This window comes from Oncorhynchus keta, unplaced genomic scaffold (assembly GCF_023373465.1).
Source record: "Oncorhynchus keta strain PuntledgeMale-10-30-2019 unplaced genomic scaffold, Oket_V2 Un_contig_15132_pilon_pilon, whole genome shotgun sequence".
NCBI lineage: Eukaryota > Metazoa > Chordata > Actinopteri > Salmoniformes > Salmonidae > Oncorhynchus > Oncorhynchus keta.
The window spans coordinates 67001-90083 of NW_026279148.1; the positions used below are offsets into that span (position 1 = coordinate 67001).

Consider the following 23083-nt stretch of genomic DNA (forward strand, 5'->3'; position numbering starts at 1 on the left):
AACTTTTTTTTAAAACAATGAATATTTATTAATAATGGAGGGAATTCAGACCTGAGAAACACACACGAAAATGAAACGTCATTCCCTTTTCACGCAGTTTCCTCACACATTCTGACGTTGAACTGTTTGTTTGGAGTGGAGATCGCAGATTCGTGGCAGGTGCGTCTACAGATAAGTGTATTCTGACCTTGGCTTCATTCCCTCATAATTCCACCACCTTTATGTGCGAGCGAGTGAAGGAATGTTGTTTTTTACAGTTTATTTTTCAACAGAACATTGTACAAATGGCAGCAACATGCTGAACAGTACAACTAGCGTTTAAGTATTACAATTGGCTAAATACAATAAACAAAGGGGTTTGAATTGACTTGTTATGATATTGCATGCCAGAACAAACACAACGTTGGGAATATTTTCCTAAACTGTGTTACCCACTCCAGTCAGCAAATGGCGATATGCGTCTTTCAGGTGGCGCTTCTTGCGTGACGTATTAACTAGTGGACGGAACTGCAACAACAAAACAGCTGATTCAACCACCTCGGTAACTTGCTTGCTAACATAAAACCGAAACATTGAAGCTCTGTAGATCATTGGGTTTGTATTAACTTCAGTGTTTTTAACATACTGTCTGCGTCTTTACTAGTTACTCCATTTAATATTTACGTTGTTAGTCAACTAGCTGACTGGTTAAAGTAGCCGAGCACTAGGCTAGTCGCTAAAGCTAACTAGCTAGTTAACATCCCCGACCATGAGTTCATTAAGCTACTCCCCTCCTGCTAAAGAAGAAGAGGTCTGTTGGACGGAGAAAGTTATTGTGAAAGAGGAGAAGGAAGAGGAGGCTGTTACAGTTAAAAAGGAAGTAGAGGGTGAAGCTGTTACAGTGAAAGAAGAAGAAGAAGCTTTCGGAGTGAAAGAGGAGGAAGATAAACAAGAGAATGTCGTTTTTGTTGAGGAGGAGAATATGACTGTATTAGTAAAAGAAACGGAACAAGTTTTTGGAGTGAAGGAGGAGGGGGAGATTACTGTCACATTGGAGGAGGAGGAAGAAGAAGAAGAGAATAATGGAGATCTGATTAACACCAGTGAGTACTGTCTTAAACTGGGGCACAAAGTATGTTGTTGTTGAATCCATGTCTCTGAATATCTCTTTTTGTCGAACTAATGTGATTTTAAAGGGTATTTCTACTGAAGTTATGGGTGATTCCAGTTCTATGGACATTACATTTTGTACGCAAATCAAAACTGTATGTCTCACAGAATAGATAGACAAAATATAAATGGTCTGTAGTACCCCTTGGGCAGAGTGTATACCCAAGAAATCTGGAATCTACATTTTGGCATGTTGGAGAAATAAAAACGAATGGAAGCTTTATGGATGTTTACATGAAGCTTTTTTTTGGCAGACTGAACATATTAGCACAAGTCTGTGGTTAATTCTGTGGGAAGCTCAACCTGAGCAATGCACAAATAAAGTGAGTCATTTCCAAATGAAACAATGTTCATAATTATCCTTAAGGACTGTTAAAGTCTATATGTTGGAGTTCAGGCTTCATCCTTAAGGACTGTTAAAGTCTATATGTTGGAGTTCAGGCTTCATCCTTAAGGACTGTTAAAGTCTATATGTTGGGAGTTCAGGCTTCATCCTTAAGGACTGTTAAAGTCTATATGTTGGAGTTCAGGCTTCATCCTTAAGGACTGTTAAAGTCTATATGTTGGAGTTCAGGCTTCATCCTTAAGGACTGTTAAAGTCTATATGTTGGAGTTCAGGCTTCATCCTTAAGGACTGTTAAAGTCTATATGTTGGAGTTCAGGCTTCATCCTTAAGGACTGTTAAAGTCTATATGTTGGAGTTCAGGCTTCATCCTTAAGGACTGTTAAAGTCTATATGTTGGAGTTCAGGCTTCATCCTTAAGGACTGTTAAAGTCTATATGTTGGAGTTCAGGCTTCATCCTTAAGGACTGTTAAAGTCTATATGTTGGAGTTCAGGCTTCATCCTTAAGGACTGTTAAAGTCTATATGTTGGAGTTCAGGCTTCATCCTTAAGGACTGTTAAAGTCTATATGTTGGGAGTTCAGGCTTCATCCTTAAGGACTGTTAAAGTCTATATGTTGGAGTTCAGGCTTCATCCTTAAGGACTGTTAAAGTCTATATGTTGGAGTTCAGGCTTCATCCTTAAGGACTGTTAAAGTCTATATGTTGGAGTTCAGGCTTCATCCTTAAGGACTGTTAAAGTCTATATGTTGGAGTTCAGGCTTCATCCTTAAGGACTGTTAAAGTCTATATGTTGGAGTTCAGGCTTCATCCTTAAGGACTGTTAAAGTCTATATGTTGGAGTTCAGGCTTCATCCTTAAGGACTGTTAAAGTCTATATGTTGGAGTTCAGGCTTCATCCTTAAGGACTGTTAAAGTCTATATGTTGGAGTTCAGGCTTCATCCTTAAGGACTGTTAAAGTCTATATGTTGGAGTTCAGGCTTCATCCTTAAGGACTGTTAAAGTCTATATGTTGGAGTTCAGGCTTCATCCTTAAGGACTGTTAAAGTCTATATGTTGGAGTTCAGGCTTCATCCTTAAGGACTGTTAAAGTCTATATGTTGGAGTTCAGGCTTCATCCTTAAGGACTGTTAAAGTCTATATGTTGGGAGTTCAGGCTTCATCCTTAAGGACTGTTAAAGTCTATATGTTGGAGTTCAGGCTTCATCCTTAAGGACTGTTAAAGTCTATATGTTGGAGTTCAGGCTTCATCCTTAAGGACTGTTAAAGTCTATATGTTGGAGTTCAGGCTTCATCCTTAAGGACTGTTAAAGTCTATATGTTGGAGTTCAGGCTTCATCCTTAAGGACTGTTAAAGTCTATATGTTGGAGTTCAGGCTTCATCCTTAAGGACTGTTAAAGTCTATATGTTGGAGTTCAGGCTTCATCCTTAAGGACTGTTAAAGTCTATATGTTGGAGTTCAGGCTTCATCCTTAAGGACTGTTAAAGTCTATATGTTGGAGTTCAGGCTTCATCCTTAAGGACTGTTAAAGTCTATATGTTGGAGTTCAGGCTTCATCCTTAAGGACTGTTAAAGTCTATATGTTGGGAGTTCAGGCTTCATCCTTAAGGACTGTTAAAGTCTATATGTTGGAGTTCAGGCTTCATCCTTAAGGACTGTTAAAGTCTATATGTTGGAGTTCAGGCTTCATCCTTAAGGACTGTTAAAGTCTATATGTTGGAGTTCAGGCTTCATCCTTAAGGACTGTTAAAGTCTATATGTTGGAGTTCAGGCTTCATCCTTAAGGACTGTTAAAGTCTATATGTTGGGAGTTCAGGCTTCATCCTTAAGGACTGTTAAAGTCTATATGTTGGAGTTCAGGCTTCATCCTTAAGGACTGTTAAAGTCTATATGTTGGAGTTCAGGCTTCATCCTTAAGGACTGTTAAAGTCTATATGTTGGAGTTCAGGCTTCATCCTTAAGGACTGTTAAAGTCTATATGTTGGAGTTCAGGCTTCATCCTTAAGGACTGTTAAAGTCTATATGTTGGAGTTCAGGCTTCATCCTTAAGGACTGTTAAAGTCTATATGTTGGAGTTCAGGCTTCATCCTTAAGGACTGTTAAAGTCTATATGTTGGAGTTCAGGCTTCATCCTTAAGGACTGTTAAAGTCTATATGTTGGAGTTCAGGCTTCATCCTTAAGGACTGTTAAAGTCTATATGTTGGAGTTCAGGCTTCATCCTTAAGGACTGTTAAAGTCTATATGTTGGAGTTCAGGCTTCATCCTTAAGGACTGTTAAAGTCTATATGTTGGAGTTCAGGCTTCATCCTTAAGGACTGTTAAAGTCTATATGTTGGAGTTCAGGCTTCATCCTTAAGGACTGTTAAAGTCTATATGTTGGAGTTCAGGCTTCATCCTTAAGGACTGTTAAAGTCTATATGTTGGAGTTCAGGCTTCATCCTTAAGGACTGTTAAAGTCTATATGTTGGAGTTCAGGCTTCATCCTTAAGGACTGTTAAAGTCTATATGTTGGAGTTCAGGCTTCATCCTTAAGGACTGTTAAAGTCTATATGTTGGAGTTCAGGCTTCATCCTTAAGGACTGTTAAAGTCTATATGTTGGGAGTTCAGGCTTCATCCTTAAGGACTGTTAAAGTCTATATGTTGGGAGTTCAGGCTTCATCCTTAAGGACTGTTAAAGTCTATATGTTGGAGTTCAGGCTTCATCCTTAAGGACTGTTAAAGTCTATATGTTGGAGTTCAGGCTTCATCCTTAAGGACTGTTAAAGTCTATATGTTGGAGTTCAGGCTTCATCCTTAAGGACTGTTAAAGTCTATATGTTGGAGTTCAGACTTCATCCTTAAGGACTGTTAAAGTCTATATGTTGGGAGTTCAGGCTTCATCCTTAAGGACTGTTAAAGTCTATATGTTGGAGTTCAGGCTTCATCCTTAAGGACTGTTAAAGTCTATATGTTGGAGTTCAGGCTTCATCCTTAAGGACTGTTAAAGTCTATATGTTGGAGTTCAGGCTTCATCCTTAAGGACTGTTAAAGTCTATATGTTGGAGTTCAGGCTTCATCCTTAAGGACTGTTAAAGTCTATATGTTGGGAGTTCAGGCTTCATCCTTAAGGACTGTTAAAGTCTATATGTTGGAGTTCAGGCTTCATCCTTAAGGACTGTTAAAGTCTATATGTTGGAGTTCAGGCTTCATCCTTAAGGACTGTTAAAGTCTATATGTTGGAGTTCAGGCTTCATCCTTAAGGACTGTTAAAGTCTATATGTTGGAGTTCAGGCTTCATCCTTAAGGACTGTTAAAGTCTATATCATCCTTAAGGACTGTCTGGAGTTCAGGCTTCATCCTTAAGGACTGTTAAAGTCTATATGTTGGAGTTCAGGCTTCATCCTTAAGGACTGTTAAAGTCTATATGTTGGAGTTCAGGCTTCATCCTTAAGGACTGTTAAAGTCTATATGTTGGAGTTCAGGCTTCATCCTTAAGGACTGTTAAAGTCTATATGTTGGGAGTTCAGGCTTCATCCTTAAGGACTGTTAAAGTCTATATGTTGGGAGTTCAGGCTTCATCCTTAAGGACTGTTAAAGTCTATATGTTGGAGTTCAGGCTTCATCCTTAAGGACTGTTAAAGTCTATATGTTGGAGTTCAGGCTTCATCCTTAAGGACTGTTAAAGTCTATATGTTGGAGTTCAGGCTTCATCCTTAAGGACTGTTAAAGTCTATATGTTGGAGTTCAGGCTTCATCCTTAAGGACTGTTAAAGTCTATATGTTGGAGTTCAGGCTTCATCCTTAAGGACTGTTAAAGTCTATATGTTGGAGTTCAGGCTTCATCCTTAAGGACTGTTAAAGTCTATATGTTGGGAGTTCAGGCTTCATCCTTAAGGACTGTTAAAGTCTATATGTTGGAGTTCAGGCTTCATCCTTAAGGACTGTTAAAGTCTATATGTTGAAGTTCAGGCTTCATCCTTAAGGACTGTTAAAGTCTATGTTGGAGTTCAGGCTTCATCCTTAAGGACTGTTAAAGTCTATATGTTGGAGTTCAGGCTTCATCCTTAAGGACTGTTAAAGTCTATATGTTGGAGTTCAGGCTTCATCCTTAAGGACTGTTAAAGTCTATATGTTGGAGTTCAGGCTTCATCCTTAAGGACTGTTAAAGTCTATATGTTGGAGTTCAGGCTTCATCCTTAAGGACTGTTAAAGTCTATATGTTGGAGTTCAGGCTTCATCCTTAAGGACTGTTAAAGTCTATATGTTGGAGTTCAGGCTTCATCCTTAAGGACTGTTAAAGTCTATATGTTGGAGTTCAGGCTTCATCCTTAAGGACTGTTAAAGTCTATATGTTGGAGTTCAGGCTTCATCCTTAAGGACTGTTAAAGTCTATATGTTGGAGTTCAGGCTTCATCCTTAAGGACTGTTAAAGTCTATATGTTGGAGTTCAGGCTTCATCCTTAAGGACTGTTAAAGTCTATATGTTGGAGTTCAGGCTTCATCCTTAAGGACTGTTAAAGTCTATATGTTGGAGTTCAGGCTTCATCCTTAAGGACTGTTAAAGTCTATATGTTGGAGTTCAGGCTTCATCCTTAAGGACTGTTAAAGTCTATATGTTGGAGTTCAGGCTTCATCCTTAAGGACTGTTAAAGTCTATATGTTGGAGTTCAGGCTTCATCCTTAAGGACTGTTAAAGTCTATATGTTGGAGTTCAGGCTTCATCCTTAAGGACTGTTAAAGTCTATATGTTGGAGTTCAGACTTCATCCTTAAGGACTGTTAAAGTCTATATGTTGGAGTTCAGGCTTCATCCTTAAGGACTGTTAAAGTCTATATGTTGGAGTTCAGGCTTCATCCTTAAGGACTGTTAAAGTCTATATGTTGGAGTTCAGGCTTCATCCTTAAGGACTGTTAAAGTCTATATGTTGGAGTTCAGGCTTCATCCTTAAGGACTGTTAAAGTCTATATGTTGGAGTTCAGACTTCATCCTTAAGGACTGTTAAAGTCTATATGTTGGAGTTCAGGTTTCATCCGTAAGGACTGTTAAAGTCTATATGTTGGAGTTCAGGCTTCATCCTTAAGGACTGTTAAAGTCTATATGTTGGAGTTCAGACTTCATCTTAAGGACTGTTAAAGTCTATACGTTGGAGTTCAGGCTTCATCCTTAAGGACTGTTAAAGTCTATATGTTGGAGTTCAGGCTTCATCCTTAAGGACTGTTAAAGTCTATATGTTGGAGTTCAGGCTTCATCCTTAAGGACTGTTAAAGTCTATATGTTGGAGTTCAGGCTTCATCCTTAAGGACTGTTAAAGTCTATATGTTGGAGTTCAGGCTTCATCCTTAAGGACTGTTAAAGTCTATATGTTGGAGTTCAGGCTTCATCCTTAAGGACTGTTAAAGTCTATATGTTGGAGTTCAGGCTTCATCCTTAAGGACTGTTAAAGTCTATATGTTGGAGTTCAGGCTTCATCCTTAAGGACTGTTAAAGTCTATATGTTGGAGTTCAGGCTTCATCCTTAAGGACTGTTAAAGTCTATATGTTGGGAGTTCCGGGCTTCATTTGAGATGTTTTAAGTAGGAAATTGCATTAATTTGGACTATTACAGAGTAGGAGGCCAAGTCTATAAAGAGGCGTTCTCAGTCAATCATATTTCATGACTTTTAGAATGCTCCCCCAATCACAGCTTTTCTCCAGTATTAGTTAAGATGATGTTACTGAAGCAATACAGGCCAAATTGAAGTGTCTTGAGTTTAGTTAGCCTGTTCTGGAGTCTTGTAAAGATACGGGGGTTGACTGGGACAGGCAATGTAACGTTCGGATCATCTTGAAACTTTCTGTCTAAAGTGAACTTTCATCAAGGTTTTGGTCTATAATTGGATTCTCTCTTTTCAGTATCATTTTTCAGCGTTCTGATATCATTAACATCCATAAGCAATTGGATTCTCTTAGAAAATATACTGAAATGAAAACTGTTGTTTTAATAGAAAGATGATTTAAGGTGTTTATCAACAATCTGTCTATTTATTTTCTACAAATGAAAGCCCTTCAATTTACAGCCTTCAGTACTTATTCATACCACTTATTCCACATTTTGTTGTCACAGCCTGAATTTAAAAAATAATAAATGTGTCTTTTCTCAACCATCTACACACACTGTTCACTACCCCATAATGACATCACAATACCCCATAATGACATCACAATACCCCATAATGACCGCAATACCCCATAATGACATCGCAATACCCCATAATGACATCGCAATACCCCATAATGACATCACAATACCCCATAATGACATCACACTACCCCATAATGACATCACAATACCCCATAATGACATCACAATACCCCATAATGACATCACAATACCCCATAATGACATCGCAATACCCCATAATGACATCGCAATACCCCATAATGACATCACACTACCCCATAATGACATCACAATACCCCATAATGACATCACACTACCCCATAATGACATCACAATACCCCATAATGACATCGCAATACCCCATAATGACATCGCAATACCCCATAATGACATCGCAATACCCCATAATGACATCGCAATACCCCATAATGACATCACAATACCCCATAATGACATCACAATACCCCATAATGACATCACAATACCCCATAATGACATCACAATACCCCATAATGACATCACAATACCCCATAATGACATCACACTACCCCATAATGACATCACGCTACCCCATAATGACATCACGCTACCCCATAATGACATCACACTACCCCATAATGACATCACAATACCCCATAATGACATCACAATACCCCATAATGACATCACAATACCCCATAATGACATCACACTACCCCATAATGACATCACAATACCCCATAATGACATCACAATACCCCATAATGACATCACAATACCCCATAATGACATCACAATACCCCATAATGACATCACAATACCCCATAATGACATCACACTACCCCATAATGACATCACAATACCCCATAATGACATCACAATACCCCATAATGACATCACACTACCCCATAATATGGGTTTTCCAAGATGGCGTAGCAGTTTTCCAAGATGGCGTAGCAGTCGGACGTGTGTTTTGTCTTGTCCCGTCCTGTCTAGTGTAAATATAGTTTTCTTCGTTTTTTTTTTCCGTATATATTTCGTACATATTTTAATCTCACTTTCAAACTAGAGCTGAATATACTCTCCTGCAACCCGCATCACCCAATGTGGTACGGATCTGCTTTTTCTATACTTTACTTTAGAACCGGAACCACCATCAGAAGCTAGCCAGCTAACTAGCTACTAGCTCGTACTCAGTTAGCCATTGCTAGCGGTCTTCTAAGCTAACTAGGACACCAGCGCGACATCAACCCAGAGCATATCAGACTGCTCTTTCTCTACCACATCTCCGGATTCCTACCGCAAGCTCTGAACCTTTACACCGGATCATCGCAACTAGCTAGCTGCAATCCGAGTGGCTACTCCTGGCTAACGTCTCTGTCCCAAAACAAGCTACAGTTAGCCTTGAGCTAAGCCCATCTCCCGACTAGCCGAAGAGGCCCAACAATACCTCTTTTGCCAATTGGCCTGGACCCTTTACTGCCGACACGGAGCCCCGCCGATCCATCACGACTGGTCCGCCGACATAATCGTCCGAGGTGGTTTCAACAGGCTTTTCGCTGCGACATCGCCAAAGATCCATCTGCTGGCCAAGGCCCGCAAGCTTTCTGAAACGCTGTGTCTCCAGCTCACCCAGCGTACTAGAGCTCCTGTAGCATACTCCTGGGCTACAATTACCCGGGCCCACGACCGGTCTGTCGATATCACCGCAAGAAGAGGAATAAACAGACTCACCCCATCGCAACGTCCCCCAAAGGTTAGCTCTCTAGCCCTCGCTATCTCCCTGCTTGCTAATTCGGCCTGCTAACGGCTAGCTTGTCTAGCCCGGGCCTACGAACTGTTAGCTTGTTAGCACAGGCCTGCTAACCATCTGACTCACTGCATCCCAAACACTCTGAACCCATTTACTTTCTATCTCTCTTTGATTTTTATTTTGTTTATACCTTCCGGAAACCTGCCTCACCCACTGTGATACGGAATCGCTATCACTTTTAATTTTTATTTTATTTTTATGACACACTCAAGAACCTCCAGACGCTAACCAGCTAACTAGCTACAAGCTATTTAGTCATTGTTAGTTTAAAAAAAAAAAAAAAAAAAACCTGGATAACACTCGCCAGCCCAGCTTCCCTGCCCATCCACCGCTGCCCCCTGGACACTGATCTCTTGGCTACATAGCTGACGCACGCTGGACTGTCCATTAATCACGGTACTCCATTCTGCTTGTTTGTTTTTATCTGTCGGCCCAGTTGCCTAGTCAACGCCATTTTACCTGCTGTTTGTTGTGCTAACTGATTAGCCTCGCCTACTGTTTTTAGCTAGCTTTCCCAATTCAACACCTGTGATTACTGTATGCCTCGCTGTATGTCTCTCCCAAATGTCAATATGCCTTGTATACTGTTGTTCAGGTTAGTTATCATTGTTTTAGTTCACAATGGAGCCCCTAGATCCACTCTGCATACCCCTGTTACCTCCTTTGTCCCACCCCCACACATGCGGTGACCTCACCCATTACAACCAGCATGTCCAGAGATACAACCTCTCTCATCATCACCCAGTGCCTGGGCTTACCTCCGCTGTACCCGCACCCCACCATACCCTGTCTGCGCATTATGCCCTGAATATATTCTACCATGCCCAGAAACCTGCTCCTCTTATCCTCTGCCCCCAACGCTCTAGGCGACCAGTTTTGATAGCCTTTAGCCGCACCCTCATACTACTCCTTCTCTGTTCCGCGGGTGATGTGGAGGTAAACCCAGGCCCTGCATGTCCCCAGGTACCCTCATTTGTTGACTTCTGTGATCGAAAAAGTCTTGGTTTTATGCATGTCAACATCAGAAGCCTCCTCCCTAAGTTTGTTTTACTCACTGCTTTAGCACACTCTGCTAACCCTGATGTCCTTGCCGTGTCTGAATCCTGGCTCAGGAAGGCCACCAAAAAATTCAGAGATTTCCATACCCAACTATAACATCTTCCGTCAAGATAGAACTGCCAAAGGGGGCGGAGTCGCAGTCTACTGCAGAGATAGCCTGCAAAGTAATGTCATACTTTCCAGGTCCATACCCAAACAGTTTGAACTACTAATTTTGAAAATTACTCTCTCCAGAAACAAGTCTCTCACTGTTGCCGCCTGCTACCGACCCCGTCAGCTCCCAGCTGTGCCCTGGACACCATTTGTGAATTGATCGCCCCCATCTAGCTTCAGAGTTTGTTCTGTTAGGTGACCTAAACTGGGATATGCTTAACACCCCGGCAGTCCTACAATCTAAGCTAGATGCCCTCAATCTCACGCAAATCATCAAGGAACCCACCAGGTACAACCCTAACTCTGTAAACAAGGGCACCCTCATAGAAGTCATCCTGACCAACTGGCCCTCCAAATATACCTCCGCTGTCTTCAACCAGGATCTCAGCGATCACTGCCTCATCGCCTGTATCCGCCACGGAGCCGCAGTCAAACGACCACCCCTCATCACTGTCAAACGCTCCCTAAAACACTTCTGTGAGCAGGCCTTTCTAATCGACCTGGCCCGTGTATCCTGGAAGGACATTGACCTCATCCCGTCAGTTGAGGATGCCTGGTCATTCTTTAAAAGTAACTTCCTCACCATTTTGGATAAGCATGCTCCGTTCAAAAAATGCAGAACCAAGAACAGATACAGCCCTTGGTTCACTCCAGACCTGACTGCCCTCGACCAGCACAAAACATCCTGTGGCGGACTGCAATAGCATCGAATAGCCCCCGTGATATGCAACTGTTCAGGGAAGTCAGGAACCAATACACGCAGTCAGTCAGGAAAGCTAAGGCCAGCTTCTTCAGGCAGAAGTTTGCATCCTGTAGCTCCAACTCCAAAAAGTTCTGGGACACTGTGAAGTCCATGGAGAACAAGAGCACCTCCTCCCAGCTGCCCACTGCACTGAGGCTAGGGAACACGGTCACCACCGACAAATCCATGATTATCGAAAACTTCAACAAGCATTTCTCAACGGCTGGCCATGCCTTCCGCCTGGCTACTCCTACCTCGGCCAACAGCCCCGCCCCCCGCAGCCCCTCGCCCAAGCCTCTCCAGGTTCTCCTTTACCCAAATCCAGATAGCAGATGTTCTGAAAGAGCTGCAAAACCTGGACCCGTATAAATCAGCTGGGCTTGACAATCTGGACCCTCTATTTCTGAAACTATCCGCCGCCATTGTCGCAACCCCTATTACCAGCCTGTTCAACCTCTCTTTCATATCGTCTGAGATCTCCAAGGACTGGAAAGCTGCGGCAGTCATCCCCCTCTTCAAAGGGGGTGACACCCTGGACCCAAACTGTTACAGACTTATATCCATCCTGCCCTGCCTATCTAAGGTCTTCGAAAGCCAAGTCAACAAACAGGTGACTGACCATCTCGAATCCCACCGTACCTTCTCCGCTATGCAATCCGGTTTCCGAGCCGGTCACGGGTGCACCTCAGCCACACTCAAGGTACTAAATGATATCATAACCGCCATCGATAAAAGACAGTACTGTGCAGCCGTCTTCATCGACCTCGCCAAGGCTTTCGACTCTGTCAATCACCAAATTCTTATCGGCAGACTCAACAGCCTCGGTTTTTCGGATGACTGCCTTGCCTGGTTCACCAATTACTTTGCAGACAGAGTTCAGTGTGTCAAATCAGAGGGCATGCTGTCCGGTCCTCTGGCAGTCTCTATGGGGGTGCCACAGGGTTCAATTCTCGGGCCGACTCTTTTCTCTGTATATATCAATGATGTTGCTCTTGCTGCGGGCAATTCCCTGATCCACCTCTACGCAGACGACACCATTCTATATACTTTCGGCCCGTCATTGGACACTGTGCTATCAAACCTCCAAACGAGCTTCAATGCCATACAGCACTCCTTCCGTGGCCTCCAACTGCTCTTAAACGCGAGTAAAACCAAATGCATGCTTTTCAACCGATCGCTGCCTGCACCCGCATGCCCGACTAGCATCACCACCCTGGATGGTTCCAACCTTGAATATGTGGACATCTATAAGTACCTAGGTGTCTGGCTAGACTGCAAACTCTCCTTCCAGACTCACATCAAACATCTCCAATCAAAAATCAAATCCAGAGTCGGCTTTCTATTCCGCAACAAAGCCTCCTTCACTCACGCTGCCAAGCTTACCCTAGTAAAACTGACTATCCTACCGATCCTCGACTTCGGCGAGGTCATCTACAAAATGGCTTCCAACACTCTACTCAGCAAACTGGAAGCAAACTGGATGCAGTCTATCACAGTGCCATCCGTTTTGTCACTAAAGCACCTTATACCACCCACCACTGCGACTTGTATGCTCTAGTCGGCTGGCCCTCACTACATATTCGTCGCCAGACCCACTGGCTCCAGGTCATCTACAAGTCCATGCTAGGTAAAGCTCCGCCTTATCTCAGTTCACTGGTCACGATGGCAACACCCATCCGTAGCACGCGCTCCAGCAGGTGTATCTCACTGATCATCCCTAAAGCCAACACCTCATTTGGCCGCCTTTCGTTCCAGTACTCTGCTGCCTGTGACTGGAACGAATTGCAAAAATCGCTGAAGTTGGAGACTTTTATCTCCTCACCAACTTCAAACATCAGCTATCCGAGCAGCTAACCGATCGCTGCAGCTGTACATAGTCTATAGGTAAATAGCTCACCCTTTTTCACCTACCTCATTCCCATACTGTTTTTATACTGTTTTTATTTATTTACTTTTCTGCTCTTTTTGCACACCAATATCTCTACCTGTACATGCCCATCTGATCATTTATCACTCCAGTGTTAATCTGCAAAATTGTATTATTCGCCTACCTCCTCATGCCTTTTGCACACATTGTATATAGACTGCCCATTTTTTTCTACTGTGTTATTGACTTGCTAATTGTTTACTCCATGTGTAACTCTGTGTTGTCTGTTCACACTGCTATGCTTTATCTTGGCCAGGTCGCAGTTGCAAATGAGAACTTGTTCTCAACTAGCCTACCTGGTTAAATAAAGGTGAAATAAAAAAATAAAAAAAAATAATGACATCACAATACCCCATAATGACATCACACTACCCCATAATGACATCACACTACCCCATAATGACATCACAATACCCCATAATGACATCACAATACCCCATAATGACATCACAATACCCCATAATGACATCACAATACCCCATAATGACATCACAATACCCCATAATGACATCACAATACCCCATAATGACATCACAATACCCCATAATGACATCACAATACCCCATAATGACATCACACTACCCCATAATGACATCACAATACCCCATAATGACATCACAATACCCCATAATGACATCACAATACCCCATAATGACATCACACTACCCCATAATGACATCACACTACCCCATAATGACATCACAATACCCCATAATGACATCACAATACCCCATAATGACATCACAATACCCCATAATGACATCACAATACCCCATAATGACATCACACTACCCCATAATGACATCACACTACCCCATAATGACATCACAATACCCCATAATGACATCACACTACCCCATAATGACATCACAATACCCCATAATGACATCACACTACCCCATAATGACATCACACTACCCCATAATGACATCACAATACCCCATAATGACAAAGTGAACGCATGTTTTTAGAAATTGTTGCCAGTTTATTGAAAATTAATTACAGAAATATCTCAATTACATAAGTATTCACACTCGCTTCTTATGTGTTCACTGTGCACCTTCCCACCATACAGCCACCAAGCCCCTCCCCCTGTCACCAAGCCCCCTCCCCTGTCACCAAGCCCCTCCCTCTGTTACTCACAACAACAGACGAAAGATCACTTCTTCCTCTCTGACGACAAGCAGTTTCAACTCGCTATTTGAGGTTTGGTCAAATAGAAACGGTAATTTGGACACTGAAACACATTGAGACATGACCTTAATAGAGGAGAACTTTAACCTTTCTCACGATACCATTCTAATGTGGCAACTCCTCAAATTGTGCGAAGAGCAGCCCTAGTAAAGCCTACCCTGCTAGTAAAGCCTACCCTGCTAGTAAAACCTACCCTACTAGTAAAACCTACCCTACTAGTAAAACCTACCCTACTAGTAAAGCCTACCCTACTAGTAAAGCCTACCCTGCTAGTAAAACCTACCCTACTAGTAAAACCTACCCTACTAGTAAAACCTACCCTGCTAGTAAAACCTACCCTACTAGTAAAGCCTACCCTACTAGTACTAGTAAAGCCTACCCTACTAGTAAAGCCTACCCTGCTAGTAAAATCTACCCTACTAGTAAACCTACCCCTACCCCTAGTGCCTAGTAAAGCCTACCCTGCTAGTAAAACCTACCCTACTAGTAAAGCCCTAGTAAAACCTACCCTACTAGTAAAGCCTACCCTACTAGTAAAGCCTACCCTGCTAAAGTAAAGCCTACCCTGCTAGTAAAGCCTACCCCTGCTAGTAAAACCTACCCTACTAGTAAAACCTACCCTACTAGTAAAGCCTAAACCCTGCTAGTAAAACCTACCCTGCTAGTAAAGCCTGCCCTGCTAGTAAAGCCTACCCCTGCTAGTAAAGGCCTACCCTGCTAGTAAAGCCTGCCCCTACCCTACTAGTAAAGCCTACCCTACTAGTAAAGTAAACCTGCCCCTGCCCTACTGCTAGTAAAGCCTACCCTGCTAGTAAAACCTACCCTGCTAGTAAAACCTACCCTACTGCCTACCCTACTAGTAAAGCCTACCCCTGCTAGTAAAGCCTACCCTGCTAGTAAAACCTACCCTACTAGTAAAACCTACCCTACTAGTAAAACCTACCCTACTAGTAAAGCCTGCCCTGCTAGTAAAGCCTACCCCTACCCTACTAGTAAAGCCTACCCCTGCTACTAGTAAAAAGTAAACCTGCCCTGCTAGTAAAACCCTGCTAGTAAAAACCCTAGTAAAAACCTACCCTACTAGTAAAGCCTATCTACCCCTGCTAGTAAAACCTACCCTGCTAGTAAAACCTACCCTGCTAGTAAAACCTACCCTGCTAGTAAAACCCTACTAAAACCTACCCTACTAGTAAAACCCTACTAAAACATACCCTACTAGTAAAACCCTAGTAGAATCTACCCTACTAGTAAAACATACCCTACTAGTAAAACCTACCCTACTATTGGTACAGCTGCTTCATGTTTCTGTCCTCCTTCTTCATAGCCAACTCAACATGAAGGATTCACATCTTCATATCATGCTCTTCTTTTTAAATACATTAGTTTGTGCTCATGAAATTCCATGGCTCAGTTTCTCATGCATGCTCAGCCTCTTTGTCTTTGTGTCACTAACCTGGGTCAGAGGTCAATCTTCCTTCCTGTCTGCTGCAGATGTAGCAGGCTGACTTTCATCCTGTTAAGACAAATCACCTCCAAGCTATATGGTGATCATCTGCCTCTAGAAAAACATTACTGCATTAGAGAACATTATTTCGTCAAGAGTTGAGTTCACTACATATTTTGTTTATCATGAGAGTGCAAAAGGTGACTGAGAACATTTGAGATGTTCCCTGCAGTCCGGGGACGGCACATGTTGAATGAAAGTGTCCTCTACCAATTGAGAATTGGAACGTTCCCCCATCTCAGCAGTCCTAATGGTCGTGTTTGGGGTTACCTTCCAGGGGTTGCTGGCTATCAATGATCCTGGGTCAACAAGTCCCCCAGCCAGTGGCGTGTATTCATGGATGCCAAGGAAAGCCAGGACCCCCCCCAAAGAATACCAACAAAAAAACAACCTACACAGCTTTTGACTTTGTCATAGTGAATAACTTGACCTCAGGTTGAGGGATCTGATTTGTATTAAAACCCCTTTTAAACAGGAATACAGTTACAGTTACAATACAGAATACAGTGGTCCTTCTGTGGCTCAGTTGGTAGAGCATGGCGCTTGTAACGCCAGGGTAGTGGGTTCGATTCCCGGGACCACCCATACGTAGAATGTATGCACACATGACTGTAAGTCGCTTTGGATAAAAGCGTCAGCTAAATGGCATATATTATTATTATTATTATTATATTATATCATGTGGAGGTTTCATTCAAGGTCGTATTCATTAGTGAAAAACGTAGCAAAATGTTTTGCATCGGAAAACTAAAACAAGCGTTTCTTATTGGACAAGTTCCGCTTCTCGTCCTTCTCCATTTCCCATCTGTTTTCATTTGTTTCTTGTGAATAAGATACCAATATCTGTTACATGAAATACTTTGTTTGTCTTTGTCTTTGGCAGGAGAGAGACAAGACTCAGAGGAACCAGAGCCAGAGACGTCCAAACCAGCAAGACGACACCAGTGCTCCCAGTGTGAAAAGAGTTTTACCAAGTTAGGGAGCTTGAAAATACATAATAGAATACACACAGGAGAGAAGCCCTACCAATGCTCCCAGTGTGGAAAGCAGTTTACCCAGTTAGGGACCCTAAAATTGCATAATAGAATACACACAGGAGAGAAGCCTTACCAATGCTCCCAGTGTGGAAAGAGATGTTCACAGTTAAGTTCTCTGAAATCACACGAGAGAATGCACACAGGAGACAAGCCTCACAAATGCTCTCAATGTGGCAATACTTTTAAGCGGTTAAGTAACCTGAAAGATCATGAAAGATTACACACAGGAGAAAAGCCTTACCAATGTTTCCATTGTGAAGAGAGTTTTGGCTGGTCGAGGCAACTGAAAGCGCATGAGAGAACACACACTGGAGAGAAGCCTTATCACCACTGCTCCCAGTGTGGAAAGAGTTTTATCCAGTTATGGAACCTGAAAGCACACGAGAGAATGCACACAGGAGACAAGCCTCACAAATGCGCTCAATGTGGAAAAACGTTTAACCGGTTATATAACCTGAAAGTACATAAGAGAATACACACAGGGGAAAAGCCTTATCACTGCTCCCACTGTGGTAAGAGTTTTATCCTATCAAGGGCCCTGGCAACGCATAAGAGGACACACACAGGAGAAAAGCCTTACCATTGCTCCCAATGTGGAAAGAATTTCACTGACTCAAGTAACTGGAAAAAACATGAGCTAACACACTCTGTAAAGAAGCGTTTCCAGGGTTCTCGTTGTGAAAGGAGGTTTAAGAAGTTAGGGAAACTGAAGCAGCATGAGAAAATACACACTAGAGAGAAGCCTTTTAGAACTGCTCCCACTGTGGAATGACATGTACCTGGTTAAGGCAACTGAAATGACATGAAAGAATCCACACGGGAGAGAAACCTTACCAATGCTGCTCCCACTGTGGAGAGTGAGATTTCACACAAACTTACAGTTCATGAGTTAACACACTGCTCCCACATTTGTCTAATTTTGGACTGAAAGTTGGTGCTTTTGTGGTTTTGTTTATGTCCTTATTGACAAATGAAATCAGATTGGAGAAATACATTTGAATGTTTTTTTAATTTCCTGTTTTAGGGGGTTGGATACAGGATATGAACCTGGTTTAGGGGTTGGATACAGGATATGAACCTGGTTTAGGGGTTGGATACAGGATATGAACCTGGTTTAGGGGTTGGATACAGGATATGAACCTGGTTTAGGGGTTGGATACAGGATATGAACCTGGTTTAGGGGTTGGATACAGGATATGAACCTGGTTTAGGGGTTGGATACAGGATATGAACCTGGTTTAGGGGTTGGATACAGGATATGAACCTGGTTTAGGGGTTGGATACAGGATATGAACCTGGTTTAGGGGTTGGATACAGGATATGAACCTGGTTTAGGGGTTGGATACAGGATATGAACCTGGTTTAGGGGTTGGATACAGGATATGAACCTGGTTTAGGGGTTGGATACAGGATATGAACCTGGTTTAGGGGTTGGATACAGGATATGAACCTGGTTTAGGGGTTGGATACAGGATATAAACATGGTTTAGGGGTTGGATACAGGATATGAACCTGGTTTAGGGGTTGGATACAGGATATGAACCTGGTTTAGGGGTTGGATACAGGATATGAACCTGGTTTAGGGGTTGGATACAGGATTTGAACCTGGTTTAGGGGTTGGATACAGGATATGAACCTGGTTTAGGGTTGGATACAGGATATGAACCTGGTTTAGGGGTTGGGTACAGGATATGAACCTGGTTTAGGGGTTGGATACAGGATTTGAACCTGGTTTAGGATTGGATAAATAGGCCCGAAGTCAAGAAATGGGAACTTATGAGAGATGGCAGAAAGGGAAAGAACTACTGTTGGAGGTAACCTCTCCAAGCTAATAGACAGAGAGATGGCAGAAAGGGTTAGGAAAGAACTACTGTTGGATGCCGGAGCAAGGAGGACAGGGCCCACGGGGAGGAAAGAGTGGTGCCCCATATGGGCACTACAAGCAGTAGGAAAAGCAGAAGTGAGAGAGGAGGAAAGACCAGGCAGACAGAGTGAAAGGGGAGCAGGGAACCCGCCTAACTGGGAGAAGATGGATCAACTCTTCAGGGCAGTGATGAGATGCGAGGAAGCAGCAGGAGATCTAAGAAGGGAGTTAAAATATGTAGAGGATCAGTGGGTTAAGATATTAGGGCCCAGCAGAAAGGACAAGAGGGAAAGGAAGGGCAATAAGAGATAGAAATTGCTAACCCCATTGTCCCCTGATTCTAACCCCATTGTCCCCTGATTCTAACCCCATTGTCCCCTGATTCTAACCCCATTGTCCCCTGATTCTAACCCCATTGTCCACTGATTCTAGGAAAGAGATGTGAGAGAAGAATCAGAGGGAGACCAAAGTAGTGACCTTCAGATAATTATAGGAGAGTGGAGCATGGAGTACATGGAGTACATGGAGTACATGGAGTACATGGGGGAATATGTGAAACATTGACATATATTCGATGAACCGGACCTACACAATTGTTATGAAGGACACATGTTAAGCTGGACAACAACTGACCACCTAGATATATGTGTGGTCCTTCTGTAGCACAGTTGGTAGAGCATGGCGCTTGTAACGCCAGGGTAGTGGGTTCGATTCCCGGGACCACCCATACGTAGAATGTATGCACACATGACTGTAAGTCGCTTTGGATAAAAGCGTCTGCTAAATGGCATATATATATATATATATGTGGGGGTTGTGCAAAGAAGCTTAGAGGAAGATTGCAAGGGAGACTTTCATGGAGAGGGAGAGACTGAGAAAGTACGTGCCTAGATTGCCTGACAGAAGGTAGAGACTGGCATGGAGAGGGAGAGACTTAGAAAGTACGTGCCTAGATTGCCTGACAGAAGGTAGAGACTGGCATGGAGAGGGAGAGACTGAGAAAGTACGTGCCTAGATTGCCTGACAGAAGGTAGAGGCCTAAAATGAGGTTGGTAGTAAAGACAGGGAACACATGGGAAGTGACAACTGATGGGGAAGAAGCCAGACTAAGAATAGTGTACTTAGGACAAGAGATAGAGTGGGATAAAGACTCAGGTAGGATAAGGATGACAGGACTAAATAATGAAATATATTACACAGGATGGACCCAAAAGAACGGATTCATGGAGCCCTCGGTGCACCGGGTGTGACAGGGGCACCTATGGAGAGTTGACTAGGAGTCATGGAGCCCTCGGTGCACCGGGTGTGACAGGGGCACCTATGGAGAGTTGACTAGGAGTCATGGAGCCCTCGGTGCACCGGGTGTGACAGGGGCACCTATGGAGAGTTGACTAGGAGTCATGGCGGGTGTGACAGGGGCACCTATGGAGAGTTGACTAGGCAGTCGGCCTCAGGGACTAAAATAACAAGTCCCTTTTGTAAGCATTGCTTCTGCAACATGACCTGTCATAGAGATAAGGGCATATGGTATCGGGAGGAAGAAGAAGAAGCCTGGCCCTTTGAAAGCACATTTACGCAGCTTATGCAAGGAGGTAGAATAGTAGCTAAAGGGCTTACCAGAGACTGGAGGTTTGTAAAGAGCAGGCACCTAATAGATAGGGAGGAGAAACAGACAGGACCAGTATGGGATGGTACAGGCACGGGATGGGATGGTACAGGATGGGATGGTACAGGCACAGGATGGGATGGTACAGGCACAGGATGGGATGGTACAGGATGGGATGGTACAGGATGGGATGGTACAGGCACAGGATGGGATGGTACAGGCACAGGATGGGAAGAGGCTCTAGCAATAAAATATTTAGGCAACGAGGTTAAGCAGGAAAAGAGTCAAGGGAAGATCTTGGAGAGGGGGGTGGGGCACAAGGCAAAAAAGAACAGACCCCTCCCTCAGTGGCCGGTCCAGTTCCAGGGCCACATTCATGGGCTCTAAGGCCATCTGTTGACTGGGGGATAAAATAAGAAATCGCCACAACAGCAGGTGACCAGCAGAGGGAGCCAAATGCATGGGAAATACAAGTACTGGGAATTAAACAAGAACCAACCTACAGGGAGACTGAGGAGGAGTGGTATGAACCAACCTACAGGGAGACTGAGGAGGAGTGGTATGAACCAACCTACAGGGAGACTGAGGAGGAGTGGTATGAACCAACCTACAGGGAGACTGAGGAGGAGTGGTATGAACCAACCTACAGGGAGACTGAGGAGGAGTGGTATGAACCAACCTACAGGGAGACTGAGGAGGAGTGGTATGAACCAACCTACAGGGAGACTGAGGAGGAGTGGTATGAACCAACCTACAGGGAGACTGAGGAGGAGTGGTATGAACCAACCTACAGGGAGACTGAGGAGGAGTGGTATGAACCAACCTACAGGGAGACTGAGGAGGAGTGGTATGAACCAACCTACAGGGAGACTGAGGAGGAGTGGTATGAACCGACCTACCAAGACAACGCCCCAACAGATGAATAACGATGGGCATCAGTGCTGAAGGAACTAACATTGGACTAAGTGCTACTTAATACGTAATGTAATGGCACACTGTGTTGAGATAGATTCTACTCCCGAACATCTTCCCCCAAACTGAGTGTCTAAAAGAGTAATGTAATGGCACACTGTGTTAAGATAGATTCTACTCCTGAACATCTTCCCCCAAACTGAGTGTCTAAAAGAGTAATGTAATGGCACACTGTGTTAAGATAGATTCTACTCCTGAACATCTTCCCCCAAACTGAGTGTCTAAAAGAGTAATGTAATGGCACACTGTGTTGAGATAGATTCTACTCCTGAACATCTTCCCCCAAACTGAGTGTCTAAAAGAGTAATGTAATGGCACACTGTGTTAAGATAGATTCTACTCCCGGACATCTTCCCCCAAACTGAGTGTCTAAAAGAGGTATAAAAGGAGGAGAGATCAGTGCCAAGGCATGATCCTCAACCCATATGATTTGGACATCATAGAGAATCATCAGACCAGGTAAATTACTTGTACTATACTCTGTTTGTATTGACTACTTTGATCTCAAGGCGCGAGCAAACTATTGACTGGTATATCTTAAAGAATTGTGTTGTACACTGCACAAATATTACTACTCTTATAAAGACCAGTGGACCAAGGGAACAGAGCTAAATATTACTACTCTTATAGAGACCAGTGGAAGGACCAAGGGAATAGAGCTAAATATTACTACTCTTATAGAGACCAGTGGACCAAGGGAACAGAGCTAAATATTACTACTCTTATAAAGACCAGTGGACCAAGGGAATAGAGCTAAATATTACTACTCTTATAAAGACCAGTGGACCAAGGGAACAGAGCTAAATATTACTACTCTTATAAAGACCAGTTTCGGGACCAAGGGAACAGAGCTAAATATTACTACTCTTATAAAGACCAGTTTCGGGACCAAGGGAATAGAGCTAAATATTACTACTCTTATAAAGACCAGTGGACCAAGATAACAGAGCTAAATATTACTACTCTTATAAAGACCAGTGGACCAAGGGAACAGAGCTAAATATTACTACTCTTATAGAGACCAGTGGAAGGACCAAGGGAATGAGCTAAATATTACTACTCTTATAGCGACCAGTGGAAGGACCAAGGGAACAGAGCTAAATATTACTACTCTTATAAAGACCAGTGGACCAAGGGAATAGAGCTAAATATTACTACTCTTATAAAGACCAGTGGACCAAGGGAACAGAGCTAAATATTACTACTCTTATAAAGACCAGTTTCGGGACCAAGGGAATAGAGCTTCAAGGTAAATATATGGGTGTTTGCTTTGTTTAAAGAGTCATAAAGAAGTGTGTTAAGCTTTTTACCTTTGCAAATATTACTTGGCATAGTATAGCGCATTAAGGATTGATGGTATAGTATAGCGCATTAAGGATTGATTGTATAGTATAGCGCATTAAGGGTTGATTGTATAGTATAGCGCATTAAGGCTAGATTGTATAGTATAGTGCATTAAGGATTGATTGTATAGTATAGCGCATTAAGACTTGATTGTATAGTATAGCGCATTAAGGATTGATTGTATAGTATAGCGCATTAAGAATTGATTGGAGTGATTGTTTGTATAGTATAGCGCATTAAGGCTTGATTGTAT

At 42.9% G+C, this 23083-nt stretch overlaps 1 protein-coding gene across 1 annotated transcript; it reads left to right on the top strand.

Annotated features, from left to right (window-relative positions):
* The first annotated feature begins 287 nt into the window (after nucleotides 1-287).
* LOC127918867 (zinc finger protein OZF-like) lies at nucleotides 288-18565 on the top strand. The gene is made up of 2 exons (XM_052502142.1): nucleotides 288-1082; nucleotides 16891-18565. Exons 1-2 carry the CDS (start codon nucleotides 749-751, stop codon nucleotides 17814-17816), a joined length of 1260 nt encoding a protein of 419 aa, XP_052358102.1. The 5' UTR covers nucleotides 288-748; the 3' UTR covers nucleotides 17817-18565.
* The last annotated feature ends 4518 nt before the right edge of the window (nucleotides 18566-23083 follow it).